The following is a 27123-nucleotide window of genomic DNA, read 5'->3' as shown; positions in this document are numbered from 1 at the left end:
ATGAAAACCCTGCTTTGATTCTTACAATTGACGTGATAAGAAAGCGTCAATTTTGATTCCAGTTTGTTTTGGAAATTAGCGAAATCAAACAAAATTTAAAATCAGAGTTCGCCATGATTTGATTTCGTGGAGTTCTGTTTCGAGCCTAGGTTTCGAATCAGGATATGATTTTTTTGTTTCACCCAATAAAAACTACGAAAAATGTGTTGAAATAACGAACGAAATCAACACCTTCTGAATCGAAATCCGTACAGCTAATTTTCAGCCAAATATTCTAAAGCAGAGCAGACGGATTCTTTGGACTACCAATGGAATAGTTCAATACGCACCTTGAGAAGCTATCCCTTCGATTAATATTGCGTTGAGTCTACTTTATTTATTGCGATTTGCAATTTTGACTCAGTAACTTTTGGTACAATTATGGTCAATACGTTAACAAACGGTTGTTGGAACTCCACGTTTATTTGGTGTTTGATTTATTTTTGATTTGGGTTGTTTTGAATTCAAATCCTGCTATCCGTTTCAATGCCAAAAAAGCTGGCTGTATTTGAACGTGATAAGATGAATTATTTATAAAACAATTATACCTTGAACCCCCTCTAATTCAATTATATCTTATGAGGAAAACGGATCTCGGTGCTGTACGGATTTCGAGTCCCCACGGTAAACAATTCTTCTAACGCTATGTTTAAATAGAATTTTAGTGCATTCTTCGTGACATTTTGGCTCTCATCATTGCACGTTATCAGTGTCCTCAGCTGATGATCAATTTGTCGTACCCAACATCGATCAATAAACACTGTGAACCTTTTTAGATTGAAAGTCTATCTAAACGACCCACACAAAACGTTCAAAATTGAATATGATGTTCAGTCACCGAGCGATTCATACATCCGGACTAGCCTAATCAGGAAGTTGAAAGCTTAAGAAAACACACCACCCACTAACGATGCAAATCTCCAGCTAGAAAGTTCAGTTGTGGAATGCAACTGCATCGTCATTCCCAAGTATGAATAATCCAGAAACTAGACTCTCACTCAATTAATAATTCAGTATTTGTGATTTTTTTTCCTGTAGACGTATTTATAAATAGATCTCAACCTTCTTTAAATCTGTTTTTAAGATCTACCAAAAGATTTTTACCCTTCATATTTACAATTTAAATATATCCGAATCATAACAAATAAATGCCTATCTTATAACACAAATGATAAAATTGATTGCAGGTCGAAATTGCACCATCCATTCATTGAACTCTTTCTTCAACAGTTTGTCATTATATTACACATTTCATCCATTGACAATTCCACCATCTGTCACTCAGTCACGCGTTAACCCAACATCAATCAATTGTCAATTTTTAAATCACCCATCCCGAAGTTTATGATCCTTTAGCACGTTCTTGTGGTCTCCGGTGACACTTAACTGTTTCACCGGGCGCGACTCACTTCATTAGCACTCACGATGATGCCTCTCATCAATATTCATCCCGTAAATCGTGTTTCTACGTTTTTTTATCGCTGCGCAGAAGACAATTGTCGACAGAAATGTGTAAAGCATCGCGCAAAAAAAAAACTATGATAAAATAGACCTGCCAGTGCGTGGTGGCGACGCGAAGCTCCACCGTGGAGACGATCCATCCTATCGAGTGACAGTTCCACGAAGAGGCATAAGGCAAAATTTCTCCTCCTAACCCATCACATCGCGGAGCCCGTCAGAGAGCCTGAGCACCGCGATCGATGGCGCGTAGCTTATTATTTTGCGATTGTTATATGAACGAAAAACGCTAGTCAGACGCATGCTGAAAATCAATGAATATTGCACGCACCTGTCTTGCAACTGGAGAAACTGTTAGTTGGGGTGTTCCGCGACTAAGATTAAAAAATTGAAAAGCGGTCATTTTATTTGAATTCATCATGTAAAGGTTTCGAAAAATAATGATCATTAATATTTATTCATTGTTAAGAATTTGCATAAATTGACTAGAAGTAGTAAGAAAGAGCGCACTTTATAATAAAGAGTTAACTTTGTACCACCCTATTGTGGATCTAACTAGCTTTCAAAGAGTTGGAGCAGAACCGCAAGGTGGCTGTGATTTCTGATCTGATTTTCCTTTCCAGATATGAATGCGGTCGGGCGAGTTTACATTTATGTGACTTGTATTCCCATATTGCACCATTCACTGAAACCGATGAGCTCTTCCTGGTTTAGGGCATAGTGGTGGATAGTAAAAGTATAAAAGACAGTTTTCCACTTAGACGGAGCATGTTTCGAGTGCGGAAATGGACATTCGACGGATCGAGTCCTATCAAGGTCGATTTTCTCCCGCATCGATATGGACTTGTGAATGAGTTTGTAGTTTTCACCCTTTAAGGGCATTGAAAAACAATTTGAAATTGCTTTTAATTTACATTCCTCAGCCTCTGGCCACACACAAGAGAGTGAGTTTGAAAGAAAGTGAAAAGAGTTACTTCAATTGCAAACCACACACACTCCACGGCAGTCTATCAATCATATTCACAAACTATTATCGAATGACCGCCACTAAGTACTCGACTTGTCAAAGAGCCAAGAAGCTTGGCGTCATCTTTCGAGAAGGCCAACCGCACAGCAGTCCGGCAAGCCAAGTCGCGTTAAGACGTTGGGTTTTTCCACTTCTGCGCACTCCTGGCTGTTGAAACTATCCAACCGAACGATCCGATCCGTCGAGAGATGATATTTCATATATACGTGCATGTTCGTTTGCTTCTGATTTTCGCAAGGCTAAATGCAAACCACATACCACAACGCTGCTCTCTCTCTCGCTCGCTCACTCGCTCCGTCTTCTGCAGGTCCCAGAGTGTACTCGAATATGGTTATAGTGTGAGCAAACCACCAACAATCGAGTTGGGTTACATAAGCTGACTCAATCGGCCCCCGTCCAACGAACATGCATGAGGGAGGTTCGTCGCTTATTGCGACGCCAAGTCACTCGAGCAAAGTTTTGCTTCTGCGTTCGCTAAACAAAGATGCCAACTCTGCGACGAGAATTTGACTTGATTTTGAAATATTTTGTTTATAGAATTCAAAACAACAAAATAGGTAGATATTTTGAAAATTAAATTGAGATTCAGCTGGTCTATTCATGTTCTAAGTCACTTTGAAGAATATGTATTTTATATTCGATTCCTTATGACCTATGAATGCTATAAAAAGCAAGCATCACTGGCAACTCGCTCACTTAATCGTCTTACTGTTTTTATTTAATAAAAACTACTGAATTCTTGGGTCAAACAAACCCCAGCGCAAGACCTGCCTGCTTGCCTTAGCATAAGCTTCGAACGCATACACTAACAGACCAAACCAATCCGTTCCGATTCTGTGAATCATCAGTACGGTTGCAACAGCACCAGCAGTTAAACTAACCTCAGAAGGCAATAGTCAGCCGGGCGATGCGATTTTGCAACCGGGTAAAAACCAAAATCGTCACCAACGTCATCGACCAGCACGCGCAGAACCTTGAGGGGGTGTTTCATATGTTAGTAAGTACGTTGGGTCGTGATTTACCGTGACGGGTGCATTCAACTATGACGATACAACTAGTTAGGATTCGCTCATCAATCGACAGGTGGATTACAAAGAACATAACTCATGGCGTCACTCGAAGGCTAACTGGTCGCTTGACTAATTTGCTTTCGCTCGAAGTACGGTTGGTGTAGTTCCTTTTTCAGAGCTGGGGAAAACATGCACGAACCGGCAAGGACGACCGAATGAAACGAGGTCACCTGACTCAGATATTCTGAGATCAACTTTCGTCTTTCGAAATATAGCGAGACAACACGCTCGTAAAATGCAGTTACGCAACGATTCGTGGCTGTATCGATGCGATGACGGCAGCGCGGCGTCAGTCGCCGTAGGTCTGGTTGACTATTTTCGGGTTGAATTAAACGATGAAAGCAGGCCATTCGAACGTGCAACAAGTTGGGACAAGTTTTATTTCACTTTCATATTGGTTTCGGTGGTTACGACTTATGCATATGAAGTTATGCATATCAACAACTCCTTATGAGTCCTGATTTTTTTGTGAATACGATAAACATATGCATTTGGGACATATGGCCGGATAATATTTGTAGCCAAGAGATTGTCTTCCATTTTGATTATATAGTTTCTTAAATATCACTTGCCATCACATTTAACCAAAATGCAAATAATCATTCATTGAAGCACATAACCAAAACTCTTACTATGCCAATTCACCCCTGGCTTTGGTGGGTGCAACTTCAGCCCACACCAGGAAGTAGCAGGTTCGAGTTGCACGACGGTTCTTTGTTCGGTTTGCAAAACCGCTGCGGCTGTTGTCGAGTCCACAGAGCCTCCCGTACGGAGCGTGAAAAGTGACGGGATGTCATTGGGAGTGCTGCTACAGATAAATCTTATTTGACGGAGCGTGGAATGCCAACACAATAGCAGCCCAGTCCAGTTCGTGACCAGTTCTGGGGAGAGATTGAAATCTTGTTCTAGATTTACGAGCTAGAGCGGGCAGAAAATCGATTGCTGCTTGAATTATCGTTCCCGAGCAGCGATCTCCGTTGGGTTCCATCTATTTATCGTCACTATTGACGGGTTATTGCGATTTTGCTCGGATCTCTACACATTGATCGCAGAAGAGATGGAATGCGTGTCTAATTAATTAGTTGGCACGTTTTGGTACAACTGGATTGATATCTGATCAACAGGTAGAATATATTCTTTTTTTATCTTAGGGAACGGGACAGATCCTGCTTACATTTTTGCTCAGCATTGAAGCATTAAAACTCTGCTGATGTTAACTGTTAGCGTTATTTTTTCATTTTGACTCAGCCATTCTCATAATTCATTAGTGTTATTTTTTTAAATTTAAATTAGACCTTCTGTCGAAGAGAAAACAAAATACTACACCGCTTATCAGATTCGATCAATAAAGCCCCTGCACATTGCCAAATAAATTCGTTCGAACTCCCAAAGGAAGTTCTTTTGAATTTCTAATGGCATGCCGTTCGAATTTTGTTATGAGTCTTCATCAGAAATTTGTTCGAATTTCCAACAATTTTCTAATGAAAAAGCGTTGGAATTTCCAATTGAAATAGGTTTGAATTTCCAACTTAATCTCGTTTGAATTGTCAACGGAAATTCGTTCGAATTACCAACGGATTTTTTTTTTCGAATTTCCAACGTAAATTTGTTTCGAATTGCAACAGAAATTAGTTAAAATTTCCAAAATTCATTCATATTTCCAATGGAAATTCATTCTCATTGGGACATTAAATTTCCCAACTGAAATTCTTTTGAACGGAATTTTGTTCTAAATTCAAAGCGTTTAAATTTCCAATGGAAACGCGTTCGAATTTTCAAGGGAAATTCGTTCAAATTTCCAATGGAAATTCGTTTAAATTTCCTGACGAAAAATGGTTTAAATTTCCGGGAAAATTCGTCCCAATATTCGAAGGAAACTCATTCAAATTCGTCCGCATTTCCAAATGAAATTCAAATGAACGGAATTTTGTCCATATTCCAAACAGAAATTCGTTCACATTTTCAACAAAAATTCGTTCGAATTCCCTAAGGAAAATTATTGGGGTTCCCAACAGAAGTTCGTTCAAATTCCGAATAACAATTCGTTTGAGATTCAAATAGAAATTCGTTCGAGATTCCAGCGGGAATGCGTTCGAAGTTCCAACCAGGGGTGGCATTGCGCATCTCGACTCGAAACGAGCAAACCATGCAAACTGTCATACGAAAGAGCTGACGAAAGGAGATGCGCAAGGGTTCTTATATCAGGGTTCACTCACTTCGACAGTAGATGGGAGAGATTAGCGCGGGGGTGAAGAATTCATTTTCATAAACAAACTCGGTGGCTTTCCCATACAAAAATCCAAGATGGCTGAATCATGAAATTGGCATACTGCAACACCTGTTTGTATTCATCTTGGATCCAACGAAACGCCTTCAATGTAAGTTTGTTCGAATTCCCTAAAGAGTTTGTTCCAATTTCCAACGAAAATTTATTCGAATTTTCAACGGAAATTCGTTTGCATTTCCAACGAAAATTCTCTTGAATTCATAACAGAAATTTGTTCAAATTCTCAATAAAGGAGGCCCTAGTATGGTTTGACAAAGAATGGGACTCTTCTTCTTCTTATTGGCACTACATCCCCCATTGGGACATTGTCGCCTTGCTCCTTAGTGTTCATTCAGCACATCTACTCCACAGTTATACACCGCGAGGTTTCTAAGCAAAGTTACCATCGGTCCCGGTTGGCTTAACCTTGATATTTCCTGCAACTACATGGTCCCATATGAAATCTATATGCTTTGCTCGTTTTCTTTCCAGGTTTTTGGCCATCCCAATGCAACCACGATTATCTTCAAATATTATTATAGGTTTAGTGTCTTGAATTTCTTTAATATTCAGTCTTACAGAAAACAGAAAACAACATTGCCAAACACCTGGAATAGGTAACCAGATTTTCTATCTTGTTGATCGATTACCCAATCAGCATCTGCATAACCCTTCATTGTTTCCAGTAAAAGTATTCAGAAAATTCTTCTCAGTTCCTTTCAAGTAACTTAATACCCTTTTCAGAGCAGGTCCGTGTGAAGAAGTAGGATGTTGATGAAGACGTTCTAAGGATCTAACTACTCTTTCAATAACTGGTGCAATGAGAAGCATGCCGAACAAAGCGCTGGACGCTTTGCTCCACATGTTACCATTGGATCAATTTATTCAATTAGAAGCAGAGAAGAGTGCTTTGAAGATCAAAAGAGATTCAAACCTCTTCGAAGGTGACTTAACAGGGCATCTTAGTATTCTAAGTTCTCTGAAGTTTGGAGAACAAATCCCAATATGGTAGTACGATTCATCAGAACCATAATACCGCATTGGGAAGACGCTGGCAGTCAAGGTGATGCAATTGCTCTACATAGCAATGATGCGTCAACTTGACAAAGCTATATCAAATGGGGCATATATCACAATAGATTTAACAAATGGTCGCAGTGATTAAAATACCCAATAAGGAAAAAAAAGGATCTAACTGGAAAACAGATGTCCGGTCGAGTAGCCATCATATCGTCGTCCCCTTTTCCATTAGAGTTTTGGCCAGGTTATAATTTTCCATATAAAATGTCACTTTTTTTTTCTTTATTGATGTGATTTTTGATATTAGAATCAGTTCTTCGCTCGTCGCATGGACCAAAGCCTGGGGCACTTGTAAAGGGAGGGGAGGGTTTGATGTTACAAACTAGTCGACGAAAGTAACATAGACAAAACATATGTGAACGATTTTAGTGTTGATCCAGCAACCCGGTACCAGTCGTATAGTTGGAATCCAGGTAACCATCGCTGGTCTTGAAGCCGGATCTGTAATCGTTCAATGCGCTGCTCTCCGGAGATGCTAGGATAGACTCAAGGCGAGGACCATACCCAAAAATTGCCAATCTAACTCCTAATTCTCTGAGATACTTCCGAAACTTTGTTTTATATTGACCGCAGGATTACCCGACAGTCAAGATGTTGGAATTGGGGATGTGTAAGACACTCCCAACTGACTTTATTGAAATGAATAGTTGAAGTGGAAAAGGTGACTTTGAACCCGGGTTGAGGTTCCCGGGTTGCCCGGTCACTGAGGGTTGGGGACTTACAACCTTGGGAGAATCCAAGAAAAGCCCAAACGTCTCTAATTGTGGGTTCGAGATTACCCTTGGGATGCCCATGGAGCCTTTTGGATAAGATGATCCTGAACAAGCACCCATCTTTGAGGAAACAGATGAGTGCTGGCAGGATCATACGAAAGCGCGTCCCTGACACTGACAGGTATCCCATAAGTAACCCTTGGCACCTGGAATTTGGGGCATCGGCATACATAATGGTCCACCGTGTTGTGAAACCTGCAAACGTTGCAAATGATCCGGAAGGGGCTTCCGCCGAAATTGTGTAAGAGAAGCGTGTGTCCGGTTCGGAGTCGAGAGAGGATTTGCTGGTCCTTTAGGTGGCTTAGGTCCGTCCAAGCCAATGTGGTAACCTTGATTTGCCGCAGCTGTCCAGTAGTGGAAGCTCTTCAGGATATTTTCCAGTTGTCTCGCACTGTTTTTCTAATCCATGTTTATACGTCTCCCACAGGGACGGTTAACGCAAATCACCGGTCTTGATATCCGACTCCAGCAAGGTAGTCAGCCGTAGTGTTGCCAGGCACTCCGCTCCAGTACTCCAGGATCCAAGCATGTTTTCTAGGATGCCTTGAATCCAGGGGTGTTGCGGCGTTTCACTCTGAACTTCGGATATAACACTAGCAGAGTCGGATAGGACATGTACGGGCTTCCTGTACGGGTAGATGGCGGCGATAATAGCCGCAGCTGCTTTTCTTACAAGGGAGAATGCATTGACGCACGACCGCAGCTGCTTCGGCCGAGAAGATGGTACAGATGTCCGGAAGACCGACGCCTGCCATCGCGTGAGGAATCCGGTTTTCTTCTATAAGAAGAGGGATCCTGTATTCTTCAAAAGTTACGACGACGAATGAGGCGGCTTTGCGGCAAATGGCCGCTTGCACACGATGACTAATCACGAGGAGGAGGCACCAGAGGAGCCCGTGAACGCATCAGGGTGACATCGGTTGCCAGATGGCAGCGCTAGTGGGATAATTTTTCTAAAGGTAGGTGGACACAACACCTGATACCCTTATCCAGGTGATGTGCCAAGCGGTGGAGAAGTGGAAAGCAGCTTCGACTGCAACCACTCAGATTGCCTGCAGCTTGCAGAGAATCTGGCACGCCGAGCAGCAGTCGACAAGCATGACTAACTTGTGATTGATTAGTTAGAGCGAAAAGAGGCTGAGCGCGGGGAAGTGAATGTGAGGTTTGCACATGTAGAGGTAAGAGTGTCGCAGCTGGTGGCAACAGCAGTCCCCACAACGAGGCATGGCAGAACGGTAGCGTAGAACTTTTGGTACCTATCACTATCGACATCTCGAGGCATGGTTGAGGAGATAAGAGTGGGCATCCAAGTCAGCCTCACGTGGCATGTTAGAGGTGAGCACCCAGGTCAGACTCACATGGCATGCCAGAAGTGAGAACCTAAGTATGTAAGTCCCACATGGTGTGTCAGAACGTGTGTCAGGAGGAGTGGCAGGGTGTGCTAGAGTGAGCACTCAAATAAGTGTCAGATTTGAGTGCTAGAGCGTGAATCAGGTGGTGGGATGAGCATCGAAGTTAGTCTCACATGGTGCGTAAAGAGAGAGCACCCAAGTTAGACTCACATGGTATGTCAGTGGTGAGCATCCAAGTAAGACTCATATGGTGCGTCAGAAAGAGTGTCAGGATGTACAAGAGGGTGCGTTAGAGAGAGCACCCAAGTAAGACTCATACGGGATGAGTGCCTGTGTGAGCGTGAATGAGCGAGTACATTAAGTACTGCCTATCCCCCAGAAGTAATGCTGGGAAGCAGTTCCTGGGGGCACCAGGGTATTAGTAGAGAGGGTAACTCAAGTAACCTCCTGTTGCTTGCGTGGGTTTAGTGGGTTCGGCGGGCTGGCCTTCTGCCTTCCGCGCCAACCCCACTGAGTGATAATTTTAGGTGTCTGTATGCAGATTTGCCTTCATCCCTCTTTAAAAAAAGAAAAGAAATAAAAACACGATGGCTAATTGGCAAGATGCCTGCCTTGGCACATGCAGGCTCAGCTGGTGTAGAGGGTAGCAATCCGGGCGCAGCTAGAACGTATCAGTTGAAGGTCGGCGACACAAAGTTTCAATAATCTTATGATGAGCGATACAGGGAGGTTCCAAGCCGTAGAGTAGGCGGCTATCAATGATAGCCTGCCCTAATTTTTGAATTATCTGTTTAATACCTGTTATTGGTTCGGTGCGGTTTGGTCTTACAATTAACCTTGACTCCACGGAAGTGCGGCTCAGGTCGATGGACACGCCAAGAACTTTAACAATTGCTTTGCCCTCGTTGTAAGCGTCCTCCATCCCGGGAAGAAATGCTGTTCATAGGAATGGGGATGACCAAACATTTTCGCCACTCTTTCGGGAAGGTTTGATCAGCCCACATTTGGTTGTCCAACTCTCTTGGTCAACAGAAAGAGGTAGCGGTAGGGCGAACGGCAGCTTGGCAGCCGAAAACTGTAGATTGAAGCCAGAATTTTGTAAATTCGGAAGGACCAGAAAGGTTGTCAGGGACGAAGTGCTACCAGCGGTTGTCTGCTGGAATTCGGTGGAGTAGCCGCTTACCGACGCTAGTCCGGCAATTAAATTACCCCCCAAGCGTGTTGGCTACTTCGGTTGGATCGATAACGGTAGTACTACCGTGTGTATCGAGGTGGATGGAAGAAGATCTTCACACACAACAATCATGAAAATATCCCCTAAAACCGAGCTTCAATAGTAGTAAGTTCAATACGTAAGAACTTCCGGGCTCTGCTTCAATCAGTATAGCGATTTTTAAAGTTTGCGTTCCATTTCAGGAGCTGCTTCCACACCATCAGGAATTGCCATGAAGATGTCTTCTTTAAGTTCTCCGTGTAAAAAAGTTGTTTTGACGTCCACTTGGTGGATAATGTATCCATTATTCACCAAATGGACGATCTATCCCACAAGCGATAGCAATTGGGTGCGTACCCAATCATAATGGTTTCACGATTCTTTGGATCCAATTACTTTCGTAGTTGGTTAGAGATCCAAGCCATGGCCTTGCATCCGAAAGTTATATGTTTGATTAGTTTGTTCGGTTTAGTCTTTGTCCACTGCTCTACTGGGATAATGTTTCAGTCCAGTGCACTTGTAAGAGTCCGATTAAGAATAAACGACGCTGCCAAGACCACTCCTGATCACATTCGCTTTGCCAACTTGGAATCAACAACTTTTTCAACCAGGAGTCTGTTGAATCGCTCAACAACGCCATTCTGCTGCGGAGAGTATGCCTCTGTCTTGATAATACAGCTTTTGCTCATTAGAGAATAGACAATGAACGAAACGAAAAATCTGGATCCGTCCCAAGGCGGTGTCTCAAGCGACGATGTCACAACCAGCTAGCATTAATCGTACTGATGTTAGCTTGACCAACGTAGTCTACTTCCAGCTCTACTATGACTTCGTAATTAAGCCTGAATTCCGCTTTCTTGACCGAAAGCAAAATGTTCATCAGTTCTGCAATGAATATTACGTCCTTAATATGGAATGCCGCATTTTTTATTGACAATCCTATCAGCTCTCCAACTGATTTGCCAATCAAAGATGCACCTTCTTTAGCGAACTCGGCCATGAACGGATTCTTCAGATTTTTTCTATACTCAGAATGATATTCTTTATTAACGAGGTGGTCACTTGGTGCCTTCGCTTCTGATCTTCCTATGAAAGCAGCTGTCTTTCGATTTTCAATAACAGATTGAGTCTTTGTATCTGATTTGTTCCATGGGCAGTCCTTTTTTATATGGCCTAACTTCTTTCACCGGTGGTAAACTCGCGTGTTGACTCCAACGAAAGCTGTTCCTTTATCATCGCTTGTGTAATCCTGACGACCAAGTCTCTTCGACTCTTCAGCCAGTCATTCGCAATCTTGTAAACTGCTTTCAAAAAAAAATTGACTGGTCACAGAAGTCGAAAGATCGAAGAGACAAAAGGTTGGAGGGACGCACGCGTCCAGAATGGTTCTTAATTATGGTTGGGCATGTGCATGCATATTGCATATTATAGAAATAAGAGCTTGTGGATTCAAGTCCAGATTGGACGACAAGATGAACCAGCCTAGGGTCGAAAATCTCGTAAATAAAGATAATTCAATTCAATTAAAGATTGGACAATCGTTTTCATAAACAGTATGTTGGTCGAATATCTAAGTCGCTCAAAAATGTATCTTATACTAAAATTTCCTTGTACCGTCGTGCGGGGCTTCTTTTGACTTCAGGAGCTACTTTGGATTTTAGATTTTTGAAAAATAAACGGACAAAATACCAAATTTGAAACAGAAAGTTACCATCCAACTATCAACAAGACACCCGATTGGTGATAATGACAATTTAATATTAATTTTCGTTATAATTCTTGTTTTAAAATGTCGAAAGTAGCCCCTGATTTACTAAAAGAAGCCCCGCATGACGGTACCCAGATACATTTATTCCACTATTAAGACATTCTAAGTTGTTGAAAACATTTTTTCTTCGACCTTCTGCTTGTCGGCCTTTTATCATAGATTCAACATGAAACATTTAATTAGCTTGAAGGCTTGTCATAGAATAAGGGTTCGGGTTTGATATAACGCCTTTGTTTCACCGATTTCTTCAATAGATTCAATTCTTCACCCAAAAGAAATTTGTTTAAGCTCCCAACAGAAGATCATTCCAGTGTCCAACAAAAATACGTTCGGTCTTCCACCGAATCGAATTTTCAACGAAAACGCGATAGAATTTCCAATGGAATTTTGTTCGAATTCCATGAACAAATTCGGTCCATTTTCCAACGAAATTTCGACGGAAATTCATTCAAAGCAAATTCGTTCGCATTTTCAAACAGGATTTTATTTGAAAGGAATTTTGTTCCAATTCCAAACAAAAAATCGTTCAAATTCCCAGCAGAAATACTCTCGTATTTCTAATGAAAATGCCGCCGGGAACACCTTCGAATTTCTAAAGGAATTTCATTCGAATCCCCTGAAGTTTTTTGTCAAATTTCTATCGAAAAACCCTTCGAATCTGTGACGGAAATTCATTCGAAATTCGAACGTTGCATTTCCAACTGAAATTAGTTCTAATCTAAAACGGAAATACGTACGGTTTTTTTTTTCAAAAAATAGTCGTTTAAATTCCCAACGGAAATTTATTAGAGCTCCTATTTCCAAATGACAATTCGATTAAATTTCACACGAAAATTCGCTCGAATTTCCAACGGAAAGGTGTTCGAATTTCCAAAGGAAATGCGTTGGACTTCTATCGAATTTTCTTTTGATCTTCCAATGAATTTGTTTCAATTTTCAACGAAAATTCTTTCTAATTTTCGACGGAAATTAATTCGAATTTCCAACGAAATTTCGTTTAAATTCCAAACAGAAATTTGTTAGAGTTGCGAAACAGAAGTTCATTCGAGTTTCCTTCGAAAATGCGCTCGATACTCCACTGAAAATACGGCCGAATTTCCAACGGAAAAGCGATCGAATATCCAATGGAAAATCGTTCGAATTCCCTGAAGAAATTTGGTTCAAATTTTTAACGAGAATTTGTTCAAATTATCGACGGAAACTCAATAAAATTTTCAACGGAAATTCGCATTGCCAGCTGAAATTCGTCCGAATTCCCGACCGAAATTCGTTTGAACGGAATTTTGTTCAAATTCCAAACAGAACAGAAATTGGTTCGAATTCCCAAACATAAATTTGTTCAAATTTCCAAAAAAAATCGTGCAAATTTTCAACGGAAATGCATTTGATCTTCGAAAGAAAATGTGTTTGAACTTCCAAGCAGCGTTGTAAAATGTCATTTGCATTCGTTTGTATAATTTTCCCAGAACTTTCTCCAGAAGGTAGCTATCAATTCATGATGTATGACGAACTTATAGCGCTTAAATGTGCCTACAACTTTGTCTAACAAGACATTGCTGTAAATATGTAATCTGGGCGTGGGAGGCAAAATGTCATTCAAATGACATTATATCAAATGACACGTGACATTTCACTCTCCAGCCTAAGATGTTATATTTAGAGCAATGTACCCTTGGACAAAAATATAGCCCTACTCAAGCGTTATGAGTACATCTAAAATTATGTAATAATTTGGCTTCTAAAGAAAGTTATGAACAAATTAGTCAGATGACATGCAGATGACATTTTACAAGCTTGCTTCCAAGGAAACGGCTTCGAATTTCTAAAGGAAATTCATTCGAATTCCCTAAAGATTTTTTTTCCCAATTTCTTTCGAAAAATCGTTCGAGTTTTCGACTAAAATTCATTCGAATTTCGAACGTAAACTTATCGTTTTTTCAATACGCATTTTCTACGGAATCTCGTTTGAATTTTAATAGATTTTTTTTTTCAAATTTCCAAAGGAAATTCGTTTCAATTTTCAACAGAAATAAGTTCACATTACCAAAAGAAATTTCAATAAAAACTCGTTCGAGTTTTCAACGGAAATTCGTTCGAACTTCCAACGGAAAATTGTTTGCATTTCCAAGAAAAAAGAAACAGATTGAAAAACAAACAAATATTGAACGTTCATTCGAGTTGAATGTTATGAACTTATCACACAATGTTGCCCAGTTGCTCAATCATCATTACATCCCACCATACTTCCATTTGTTTACATACATTGAAACCCAGTTATTTTGTTGCGACCCTGTCATTCCTATTATTACCATTATTTCGCCTAATTGTTCCCCACTTCCCCACACAATTAACGTCACGACTGTAGTAGGAGCTCACTCTCGCAAATGATGGTGCCGGCGACGCAAACGGGGAAGCAGCAGCGTGTGGAAGATGATAACCACCACCCGATGATCTTGCAGATTGTCTGTTGCCCATTGCGTGACGTTGTGTAGAGTGCAAATACCATCCCCATACCATCAATCCATCCGATCCATCCAAAGAGCTTGAACCAGGGGACGGAAAGCTCTTCGCACACTCAACAACCAACGCCTGCCGTCGAGATTTGCTCGTATAGGAACGCGTCCATTGTTGGAAATGACATCATCCTTTGCTGGACCAACACAACACAACGCCGAGGCGGTATTTCGCGGAGTTTGCCACCTTCCACAGGAAATATTCGTATAAAGCAATTAATCTTTCGGGTCTGCGTTAAGCGATAAGGTGCGTAACTACAACTACGCTATTCCTGGTTTGCAATCCGGGTTGAGATCAAATAACATCTAACTTGCTTAGATGTTCAAATGCTTAAAATTATCTCATAACTGGAAATGTAAATCCATCACAGTACAGTTACTTGACGTCAATGTCAATGTCCCAATTCTGAGATGTACCTCAAAAGGAAGGATCAATAACAGTTTCCAAATGGCAGTTCCAGTTTTCGGAAAGTCTGGCCGAATGGATCAATCAGCTGCGACACAGCAACTTATACGAAGGCGACGACGACGCCTTTCCCAAATCAAAGAGCCAATTGGGTGGTTGGTACGTGGGCACCTGCTTTGATTTACGAGTACCCGACGCTGCTGTCGCGTCGTCGTCGCCACAAACTGGTCCGCACAATCGAACGTTTTCTACCCGTACTTAAACTAGGGTGTGCTTTTGTATTAAGCCCTCTGGGATGCAATGAGCGTGTACCGAGAGGTAGGTATCCACACTTTGTCAACCGAATTAGCTACCGTGCAAGTTTGTTGTTGGCTTTCACTTTCTGGCCGCATCGTCGTCATCATAGTCGTCGTTGTTATCCACCTGGAGGAGTTAGGACTTTGGCAATGCTTGTCAACACATTTGACACCATAATTGTGTTGGTTGCAAAACAACAACAGAAAAACAGCACATTAACAATTTTATTGCCAACGGAGACCGTATTTGGCGTACATGAATTTGTTTGAAATAAATCATTTTGCGTTGCGTCAATAAAGTGGTAATGCAAAGCTGTCATATTACTTACTATCTATTTGGATTCACACCAACTATTTATACTATCCAAACTATTTATAATAAGATGGTCAAATCTACTTCATTTGTAACAAATTGTGAACATCCCAGTCAACACAAGATCGTATATGATGCCGAATAAGATGCCAAAGTGGAGGCGATATAGGTACTTCTCCGTACAATATGTACGTATATCGCCTCCACATTAGCATCTTATGTTGCATCATATACGATTTTGTGTTGACTGGGATCATTACAACAGTCAGTGATTGAAAATAATTATTTTACGTTTATATGTATTAATATGAAATTCCTCATAGGTTTTAACTTCATTTTTACAAGAATTGTTTTTTCAGGGATAAGTTTTGATTTTCTTCTTTTGAAAGTCCCTCAAAAAATCTGCCAGGATTATCAACAAACCATAGAACTTATCCAATAATCTAAGATTTACAAAACCTGAAACAATTACAAAATCCCTAATTACTTATTACAAAGGGGCCTTTCACAAATTACGTAACGCTGCAGGGGGAGAGAGGAGGTCAAGCCAAGTGTTACGATCCATACAAAAAATTAAACCTTTCATTCAAAAAGTGTTACGAGGGGGAGGGTGGGGGTTCCAAAATCATCAAATTTATCGTTACGTTATTTTAGAAAGAACCCAAAATTCATTGAATCTGCTTTTAAATTATTTTAGTAATTGCTGTAGAAGCTCAGCTTGAAGTTCTTCTACTATTATTTTTTGAACCATCCTTTTATGTTTGCATAATGTTTTCAGAACTGTGCCGTTAACGAGGGTGGCTCAAATGGGATTAAGAATGAGTAACTGTGAGAATGGGCCATCAACTTAGCATGCTTGAAGAATTGATTGAGTGTATCTGAAGTCAAGGAAAACAAATCATAAGAAATCTTTTTGAACTATTTTCATCTCCGACCTCCGAGCATCCAGTCAAAGCGATGATCAAATCTCATAAAATCATTGTCATCCCCGTGGACGGTATCTACACCCTTGTAAGATCGGTGGATTCATTGTTGTTTTAAAGCATACTTGAATAGTAAATTGCTGTCGTCAAGAGTGTTTGAGCGATTTTTCACACGCACTGAGCACTTTTGCGAGCACCACTCACGCTCGAAATGTTTTGAAGACTTGGATACGCACTGAGCACTTATGCGAGCACCACTCGCGCTCAAAACGTTTTGGCGATTTGGATACGCTATGAGCACTTTTGCGAGCACTACTCGCGCTCAAAATATTTTAGCGATTTGGTTACGCTCTGAGCACCTTTGCGAGCACCACTTACGCTCAAAATGTTTTAGCGATTTGGATACGCACTGAGCACTTATGCGAGCACCACTCGCGCTCAAAATGTTTTAGCTATTTGGATACGCACTGAGCACTTTTGCGAGCACCACTCACGCTCAAAATATTTTGGCGATAAGGATACGCAATGAGCACTTTTGTGAGCACTACTCGCGCTCAAAATGTTTTAGCGATTTGGTTACGCACTGAGCACTTTTGTGAGCACCACTTGCGCTCAAAATATTTTAGCGATTTTGAACACGCACTGAGCACTTTTGCGAGCACCACTCGCGTTCAAAATGTTTTAGCGATTTGGATACGCACTGAGCACTTTTGCGAGCACCACTCACCCTCAACATGTTTTGGCGATTTGGATACGCTATGAGCACTTTTGTGAGCACTACTCGCGCTTAAAATGTTTTAGCGATTTGAATACGCACTGAGTACCTTTGCGAGCACCACTCGCGCTCAAAATGTTTTAGCGATTTGGATACGCACTGAGCACTTTTGCGAGCACCACTCACGCTCAAAATGTTTTAGCGATTTGGATACGCACTGAGCACTTTTGCGAGCACCACTCGCGCTCAAAATGTTTTAGCGATTTGGATACGCACTGAGCACTTATGCGAGCACCACTCGCGCTCAAAATGTTTTAGCGATTTGGATACGCACTGAGCACTTTTGCGAGCACCACTCGCGTTCAAAATGTTTTAGCGATTCGGATACGCACTGAGCACCACTCGCGCTCAAAATGTTTTAGCGATTTTGATACGCACTGAGCACTTATGCAAACACTACTCACGCTCAAAATGTTTTAGCGATTTGGATACGCACTGAGCACTTTTGCGAGCACAACTCGTGCTCAAAATGTTTTAGCAATTTGAATACGCACTGAGCACTTTTGCGAGCACCACTAGCGCTCAAAATGTTTTAGCTATTTGGATACGCACTGAGCACTTTTGCGAGTACCACTCGAGCTCAAAACATGTTTGCGATTTTTCACACGCACTGAGCACGTTTGCGAGCACTACTTGCGAGGCCAGTGACGTAAGCTAATTGCAACTCCACATTGCACACAGTTTGAAATAATTTTTCTTTTTTTGATTGCTACGGCTTTATCTCACAAAGAACATTTTCCCTTTTTCAAAATATGGCTCAGAATATGTGCTCAAACATGATAAGGTTGTAAAAAATAAGTTTCTTGTTTAATGTAAGATGCAAGTAGAGAAAGAGAAATATTTATCGAAAACTACCCTTTGAAAAATTTTACAGAAATCAATGAGCCTCATCAGACCCAACTGAGCTTAAGCCACTGGCTTCTTACATGTAAAATAAGCTTTCAGAAAAACGCAAATCCAACTGCCAAAATATGCATATAAGGCTGATACTTAGGTTATGCATATGGTCTATTTTTTCGATAAAACTGTTCCATTTCATCGAAATTCCAACCAAAAAGGCCATATTATCTGCAAACTATCGTATATTAGTGCCATTCAATGTTTTGAGCTTTGGGCCGCAACATCGAAAAACCACGAGTTACACTCTTCAAATTATGAGGAAAACAAATAGTGTCTTCAACAATGTTTCTCAAAAAAACAATATTCTAAAACATTGTAAAAAACGGTCCCTAATTCTAACGTTAAACTGGATTTCATGTTTTAGATTTCGTCAGGCAACTTTATGAAAATTTTCTATGAGCAAACCATGGATCTAAATCTGTGTCAAAAGCCTTGAAGGGGTTTTGACCTTCTTTTTTCAGAGTTGTTCCATTGTGATAGATGGATCTGCCCGGTACAAGGCAAGGAGAGGAGATTATCCCCCAATTGAATGGATAAAATAATAAAGGGTTTGCAAAGATCGATAAACTTTTCGAAAACTTCATCTATTCTAAAAGGCTATCCTTAGCTGTGCGGTAAGATGCATCAGTGCAGAGAAAGACTATGCTCAAAGTGGCTGAGTTCAACTCCTGGTTCGGTCGAGAATTTTTTCGATTGGAAATTGTCTTGACCTTTCCGGGGCCAAAAGTTTCAACGTGTTAACCTCATGATATACGAATGCAAAAAAAAAATGTTTACTTGGCTTAGAAAGCTCGCAGTTAATGATTGCAGCACCGCGAAATGTTACATACTGCCAAATGTTATTCCGCGGAATGTTCAACCACGAAGATAAGTTCGGCGTAATGGTTTTCGGCGTTTGTATGGCCGTATGTCAATATCGGCCAAATAACATTTTAAGTTAGTGGTTTGCTAGATGACACATTCGACCAAGCATCTTTCGGCCTTAGGGCCTTTGGCAAAACGGTTTTTTCGTCTTTTGGCCGAAAGTCATTTGGCGTAAAGGCATTTGTTAGAATGCCATCAAGCCGAATTGGATGTTTGGTTAAAAACGGTTATTAGGTCGAAAATGGTTTGGTTGAAAATGTCTTTTGGCCGGAAGCGAGGAGTCGAGAGGAACATACGACCTAACCTAAAGTCTAACCGGTCATTTGGCCGAAAATACCATTTGGCCTTAATGGCCGTTTTGTCAAGAAAAGTCATTTGACAGACAAGGTCGTTCGGTCGAATAGGTCAATTGGCCGAAAATGACGTTTGACGATTTGATCGAAAAGGTTATTTTTGGGTAAAACGGACGAAAATGTCATTTACTGAATAGTGACCAAAAATGTTGACATGTTTCATGGCAAATAAAAGTTCCGGACAAATGGCATTTTCGGCCAAAAAACTGTTTTAGCCAAATGACCTGTTTGGCTGAACGACATTTTGGCCCGAATGTTCATTTGATGATGATGATGATGATGGTCCCGCCACATACCCCTACAAAGGTTTGAGCTAGACGATTTATCTTTAAGATAATTAATTGAATGATAGAATAACAATTTAATCAGATTTGCAAAAACAAAGACGATCTGGTTACCTTCACAGATATGAATTACATAGCTTTTCATTACTAGCCAGCAAAAATGTAAATTAAAAAAAAGACTGTTGTTTTCATCTACAGATTCTCATAAGCATCGGTAGTGATACTTCGAGTTTATACTAAAATGCAAAACTTGTGATACCTCTCGCACAGATTTCAAAAGTTCCACCAAGAATCGCGTTTCATGTTTATACAAGACCACGTTTATCACTCGTAAGCATCAATAAAATTAATAATCTAAGTCGTCAACAAAACTAAAACTTGTGTTACCGCTCCGTCGATATCAAAAGTTTCGGTATCAACCGCGGACACCAAACTCTACCAGATAGCCCATTACTAATCCGAAGAATCATTCAAACAGTTGAAAATGCGCAAGTCTGTACATAAATTTTAAAAATCATCCATATCTGCTTTGCGCGCGCGAGACTCAAACTTTTGTAGACTACACAAAAAAAGGTCAGATTACAATTACGTCAATATATATAAAATCCATCATCATCATCGAGGCGAACAAAACAGTTTATCATGGCCTCAATAAATATAAAATACAATTGTCCAAACAAACAATCCGTAGGTCAAACTTCGTCAAGATACAAAATTTATTGAATTATAAAAGTCAACTAAGTAGCTGCTTAAAAGGCAGCTTTTACGTGTGAAACACAAAGTCTCTTAAACTGTGATAATGTCGTTGCACGTTTGATATGTGTAGGCATCGAATTGAAATAATTGATACCTTTAAAAACAAAGAATTTTGTGAAGCTCCATGCAAAAAGTATGGTGTTCTTATATCTTCCGCGTTTCTAGTGTTATATCTATGAATGTCACTTCCTCTTTCAATTCGATCACACAAATATCGAGGCAGCAATCCGTTAATTACTTTAAAATGAACACCATTGTCAAATACACAATTCTTTGCTTCACCGAGAGCCACTGCAAAGCATCCAATAAAAAGTTGAGGAAGTGAATCTGTTACATCTCAAAATCAAACGCATAATCTTATTCTGCAAACGCTGCAATCTCGATATTTGTGTCTGATTTGCTAAAACAAAATGGAAAGGCAAAAGTCCAAGTGAGGAGAGATGATTGATTTGTACAACTGTATTTTGCTAGCAATATTTAATTCGTTTTCAGTCGACAGAGGATTCCATACTTCTTGGCTATTTTCTTGATGACATTGTCAATATGTTGGTCAAATTTCAATTTATCATCAATAATCACCTCAAGATATTTAATTTTCGATACGCGATCAAGTGTCTCTTCATTAATTTTCACCGAGACATTATCAAATGAACGATTTCGCGAAATAATCATGTACTTTGTTTTACTAATATTCAATTTCAATTGTTTGTACTTCAACCATCTGCTTAACGAATGCAAATCTTCATTCAAGCGTTCAATCGCATCTTCTAAGTCTCTAGCTGCAATGAATAACACAGTATCGTCTGCAAATAAGTTTATATCACAAAACGTAAAACCCGTCGCATGTCATTTATATACATAATAAACAAAAGGGGCCCCAATACACTTCCCTGTGCCACTCCTAGGGTGTTCTCCATGGGACGAGATACAGAATCATTAAAAGCAGTCCGTTGAGTTCTGTCAGACAAATAGCTTTTAAACCAATTGTATGCAGAACCTGAAATTCCAAAGCGCTCCAAAGTTTTCAACAATAAGGGCCTAGAAATTGTCTCAAAAGCGCGTTTAAGATCCAAGAACACAGCAACAATCGTATCTTTATGCTCTATGCTTTCTTTCCATTTAGCTAATACCAAGTTCAAAGCGGTTTCGCAGGAGTGACCCTCCCGGTATCCTGATTGTTCCGGTATTAACAAGTTATTACTATTTAAATACATAAGTAGCTGGCCTTTAACAACAAGTTCTAAAATTTTCTCTACTGTGTGCAACATGTTGATGGGACGAAACTCTTCGGCTTTAATCGTTCCAGCAACTTTTTGAATTGGAATAACTAAGATTCCTTCCAAACTTGCGGCACGTGCCCAGTTTGCAATGATTCATTTATCAGGTCCAGCAGGTTGTGTCCGATGACATGAAAGCAATCTTGTATAATTTTAGCATTAACATTATCAATACCAGCCGTTTTTCCTAGATTAAAACAAATCGTTTCAAGTTCTTGAAATGTAATGGGGTGAAAACCTTCGAATCTCAAGTTACTGTTAACTGGCTGTTTTATTTCGTCAGGTTCATCCACTAACTCGATAGATCGGTTAATGGTTGAAACGCTTTCAATAAAATAATCATTGAATTTAGACGCGATTACTTCTTCCGACTCTTCTAATGTGCCATTAAAAGTTATGGATCGCGGTTTACAAGAACTAGGTTTTAACAATGATTTTAATATTTTCCATAACTCTTTGCTGTTGTTTTGATGCTGATAAATTTTCCTCTGAATATATTCGCATCGAGTATGCTTTAAACATTGCGAATATTTATTCCGCGCAACCTGGTACCTATTCAATGATTTTCATTATTACTTTTACGACATTTTTGTACAACTTATCTCTTTTACGTTTAAGACGTAAAAGATCTAGATTGTACCAGCTGTTTGAATTATTCAAAGTTACTAATTTCTGTTCAACTAACTGATTGGTACAGGATTTTAAGACGCTCGTGATAACAGCTGCTCTTTGATCTAAATTACCAGTATTTTCTCGAAAATCCACGTTTGTTTCGATAAGGCTCGTAATTGCTTGTTTCGAATATTTTCTCCAGCACTTAATTTGCATTTTGGACAAACAACTTTTGACCGGGTTTCGACCTAATGGTTTTTTCGAAGTTGACGAATGACTTTCGGCCGAACGGCCTTTCCTCTGGATTTTTATGGGATGTTTGGGGATATCATTCGGAAAATTCTAAGCTAATTCCACTGGTTCTTCGGAATTTCTATTTTCGAGCTGTGCAATGTGACTGGATAAGGATGTTACCGATCATTTAGTAAATAGCGTTCGATCATGTAGTAGTTTGTCAATAACTCATTTCAAAAGCTGAATTTCAAAATGTGTTGTATGGTGGACTTCTAGTGCGAAGGTTTTTCTACAACTCTGCCTAATGGTTCGTTATTCAAATTCCACTAGTAACAGAGTTATAGCGCTAGTTTTGAAATTCAGTTTCTGGAATGAGTTATTGACAAACTACTAAATGATCGAACGCAAATTACTAAATGATCGGTAACATCCTTGAAACTGATTGTTTTCTGCACCAACTTGATGTTTTGGCAAAAACAATCATGTGAAGTTAATCAGAGTGGTCCGCTTTGCAATTTGTCATAATGAAGTCCATTTTTCGTAATTGAAAAAATAGTGTATACAGTTCGTTGCAAAACTCGATTTTTGAGCACTTGTTCTATTTATCTAACTCGTCAAGAGCTTCATTGTAAAACATACAATCGTGCTGAAAAAATCCATAGTTGCACAAATTACTATCATAAAATCTTATACCATTTAAAGATCATTATTAGTAAAAACACAAAATCATTAATACAGACCCCAATTGATTTTGACAACCTTCGATTTTGGCAACAAAACTATTCGAATTCGGCGATTTTTTTTAAATTTTGATGTTACTTGTAAACCACGTAAATCTCATAGCCCTTGTAATAAAAATTGGATAGGGGTCAAAACCGACGCAAAGAAAAATTCGTTAAAAACGCGAATTTGTTTTCAAGAAAAACATTTTAATTTTAAAATGCTCGTAAAAAATTGTTAGACCCCGAAACCGACGTAAAAAAAATAAAACGCACAACATTTTTTTGCAGTGTAAACGCTTAGTCAAAATCCGCGTAAAAAGTGTCACAATAAGTGAAGAAATGTGAAAATGAAATGAGAAAAAAACCCAGTCGATTTTGGCAACATAAATGTTCCGAACGTGTTGCCAAAATGTAATGGGGTCTGAGTAATATAAATTTTTATTTTAATAAAGTTAAAAAAAAACATTAAAAAACTTAATGAAATCCAAACAATTTTTAAATGAATAAATCTCACATGTTTCCAATTGATTAAAATACCAATAACTTAGACAGGTAAAGATGTTCCACTCAACAAGTTCTAGGCTAAATTTCTTTTCAATACATTGCAAAATTAAATCTAACAGATTTCGATCGAATATAATGAAATTTCAGTTATTAAAAATTTGCTAAATGTAGGGTCCATAGCTACGTAAAAGATGAGCCAGACGTGGGCTGAAAATCTCTTTAACAAAAATTTAAAAAAAATCTGTGGCTTCAATAAAGCAATCAAACAATAAAAATTTAAAAGCATTTCATTTAAAAAAAAATTGATGTGAATAAAGGGATGATAAAATTAAAACATTTGAATTAAATCGTTTAGAAAAGTACAAAAAAATAGAAGGATGAAGGGAACAGCATTAAGAATTAGGGAAACATTAGGCTGTTTATGTATAAAAGAGGTTGAAGTAATAGAAATATAGTCATATTCAGAAGCAAACGAGCTGAGCTTTCTGAAAAAAAATATAATAAAAAGTGAGATAAAAATAATATAGAGAAGTGTGGAATAAATTAGAACATTATGATGGAAAGATGATCTATAATTGATAGAAGGTTGAAAGACATAAAAAAAGTCACAATACTACTTCCATAAAAATAAATGAAATACACAGAAAAATAAATGCCTAGAAGCATGCTGTCATTCCTTGACGATTCGAATTAGTGATACATGATATCTGATCTTCGAAAGCAACTAATAATTCCTTTTTAGAACCTGCCAGCAGAGTAACGAAGCTAATTTTCGCATTCCCACTTGCCAACTTTAGTCGTTGTTTCAGGTCCCAACACAATCTCCGATCGTCACACCACACTGACCGGGGCGGGGTGGTTACCTTGCTCCTGCTGCTGTTCCCCGCGCCCGAACCCATCTGGATCGTGCGAGGAAAAAAACATCGAATCAGATTTGGAATACTAATGAATTTAATTATCATATAATAGCCCAACCGAACGCCTCGCGCCTGTGTGGACTGGCTATTTCGCTGTTTTAGCCCTCCTTTGTGGAGTAGCGTATGGATGTGTATTTCCAGTACTGTCGAAGACTAGCAAGTGATCACCGGCGACGACGCTCGTACAGTCGAAGGAGCTGCTACCATAGCTGTATCAATGGCGGTGATTACATTAGAAATCACCATGTTCGGCGGAGGAAAGAAACCTGTTCTCTGGATGTTGATTTGATTTTTTTTTTCGCGTGCCGAATGTTTATATTGTTTCAATGTGGCAGCGCAGAGTTGCCAGCGTGATGATTATGAATTGCGTCATTGGAACATTTTTTTTGGGAGATTGAAAACAGTGCTAGCAGATGTTGTTGGTAGGTGAAATTTTGCTGAAAGATACTTACCGCCTCCTTTGGGTAGAAGATCATTTCTTGCGCCATATCTGCTTAAAATCAAACTTAGCACACGCGGTTTAATAAATACACACTCGTTGAATAAATAAATAACTTAGTTAAACGTTTCTTAATTGCGTACTTTCGCTGCTAGCATATGTTTTTACTCTTGTATGCTCCGCTGGTTTCGTATAGCTAAATCCGTACTAATAGCAACCGTTTGCACGCTTTTCCACTCGCAACTTTGTTTATGCTCAAACGCTTCTCAGCTTTATTGCAGTTTTTTTGTTCGCTGATCTACACGCTTATACTAGCACGCTAGTTAAATGTGTTCACTTGGCTAGCAGCGCTATTATGGGTATATATTGTGGCGGTGATAACAGTTATCAACGATGTAAATTCATCTTCTCTTGCTTGGTAAACAATTACTGAACTTGTGCCGATTCACTGAATCTTCGTGTACTGCTGAGATAATCTGCCACACTTAAAGAACGTTCAACCGAATTATCACCTCTTGTTCGAATTTTCGCTTATTTTGTCTAGTTCGCAAAGGTCACAGGCTTCACTCTTCTCAGCTTGCTTGCACTTAAATTATGTATACATTTGTTCGAAATACGATCGGCGATGATCCTTCAGCGACTCGTTGATAATCTCTAGACTTTCAATATGTTTGGGCACAATTGGGAAGGACAAAAAAAATCTTCGCGAAAGTAGCAATAATCACTCCGCTCTGTTCAACTCTCGACTCGTGAATAAACGCGAAGGTGATCGCGCAAAAGGCTTCCACTTCGCTCCGGCTGAAGTCGTTTCGCGTTGCTTGCCTACTCACATGCCCCTTGCGTTGCGCCTGGCCCGTTGCTGGCGTTGGTTGCCTGTGTAGGTGATCGTTAAACCGCTCTCCACGTCTCAGCTATTTGCTGCTTTGCTTTGCACTACTTGGTTGTGCTGCGATCGGTGGTGTTGAATGCCGCAATGGCGAAGACAGGAAGGGATCATACAGTTTCCAAACTTGGAGTTTGGACATATTGTTTTATAAATCTAGAAATTCAATAATTTCTTTCTTCACTAGGATTTTTCACCAACCAGATTTTCTCAGAATTCTTCATTAGATTTTTATTTTTTTATTTTTTACTTAAAACACCGTTTAGGTTGAATATAAGTTTCATCATAAGTTTCAATATAACTAACACTTGTCATTATTGGCTCATGACGACTTTTTAAATAAAGGAAATTTAATGTTGTTTTGAACCAAACAACAAGATTTGTAATTCAATGTAGAACTATTCGTAAGCACAACCTAAGTACGGGCGTATATGGATGATCCGTACTGGTCCCGCCTATGGCGACGATCCATTATTCAATACACAGTCCTCCGCTTCAACTCCATAGCATGGTCTCATTCACTGTTTCGCCAAATCTTCACCCAGCCCAGTCGCCCCAAAGTCGCGATCGAAAGACTCAAAACAAAACAAGTTTTTTTTCGCTCGCAGAGATTTTAACTTTTAGCGCTGGAGCACGACGGGGCGCAAGTATGTGGCTCCCAATGATCGAAGCTTGTGGTTGTTGTGGTGGTGACTGCCTGATGGTGGTTGCACGAAACATGACAATCAAGAGAGGGAGCACCCAAGACGGGACGACGGACAACCGATCCTAAAAGAAAATCGATGGAGGTGGACATCGGCAACTCACAACAGCTCCAACAACGACAGCAAATGAGTTAAAAGTTTTGCGTTGCTGTATGGTTTCCAACGTCACGTAACTTTTTTGTTATCGGCTCAGTTGTAAACTGAGCGATGGTAATTTAAATTTAACATTTAAAAATTTTTGACTGATCAAGAAAATTTGGTTCACAAAATTTAAATATTGAATGCTCCGCTGTGATTTTATCCCTGTCTCAGGTACTTAATCCAAAGTCAATCTTAATTATCGATTATTGATGTGCGAGCAAAATCGTTGCTACAAACATTAAAATTAACTCTGGAAGTAAT

At 39.6% G+C, this 27123-nt stretch overlaps 1 protein-coding gene across 1 annotated transcript in view; it reads right to left on the bottom strand.

The window, feature by feature from the left end:
• Positions 1 to 25906, bottom strand: part of LOC134226288 (DNA-binding protein D-ETS-4) — a 77912-nt gene extending 52006 nt beyond the window's left edge. The window contains exon 1 of the mRNA XM_062706960.1: positions 25148 to 25906. Within this exon, the coding sequence (XP_062562944.1) occupies positions 25148 to 25183 (36 nt within the window). The 5' untranslated portion in view covers positions 25184 to 25906. The remainder of the gene's footprint in view (positions 1 to 25147) is intronic.
• Positions 25907 to 27123: the final 1217 nt, after the last annotated feature.

Source organism: Armigeres subalbatus, chromosome 3, assembly GCF_024139115.2.
Source record: "Armigeres subalbatus isolate Guangzhou_Male chromosome 3, GZ_Asu_2, whole genome shotgun sequence".
Classification (NCBI taxonomy): domain Eukaryota; kingdom Metazoa; phylum Arthropoda; class Insecta; order Diptera; family Culicidae; genus Armigeres; species Armigeres subalbatus.
This window is presented reverse-complemented; position numbering and strand designations above follow the sequence as displayed.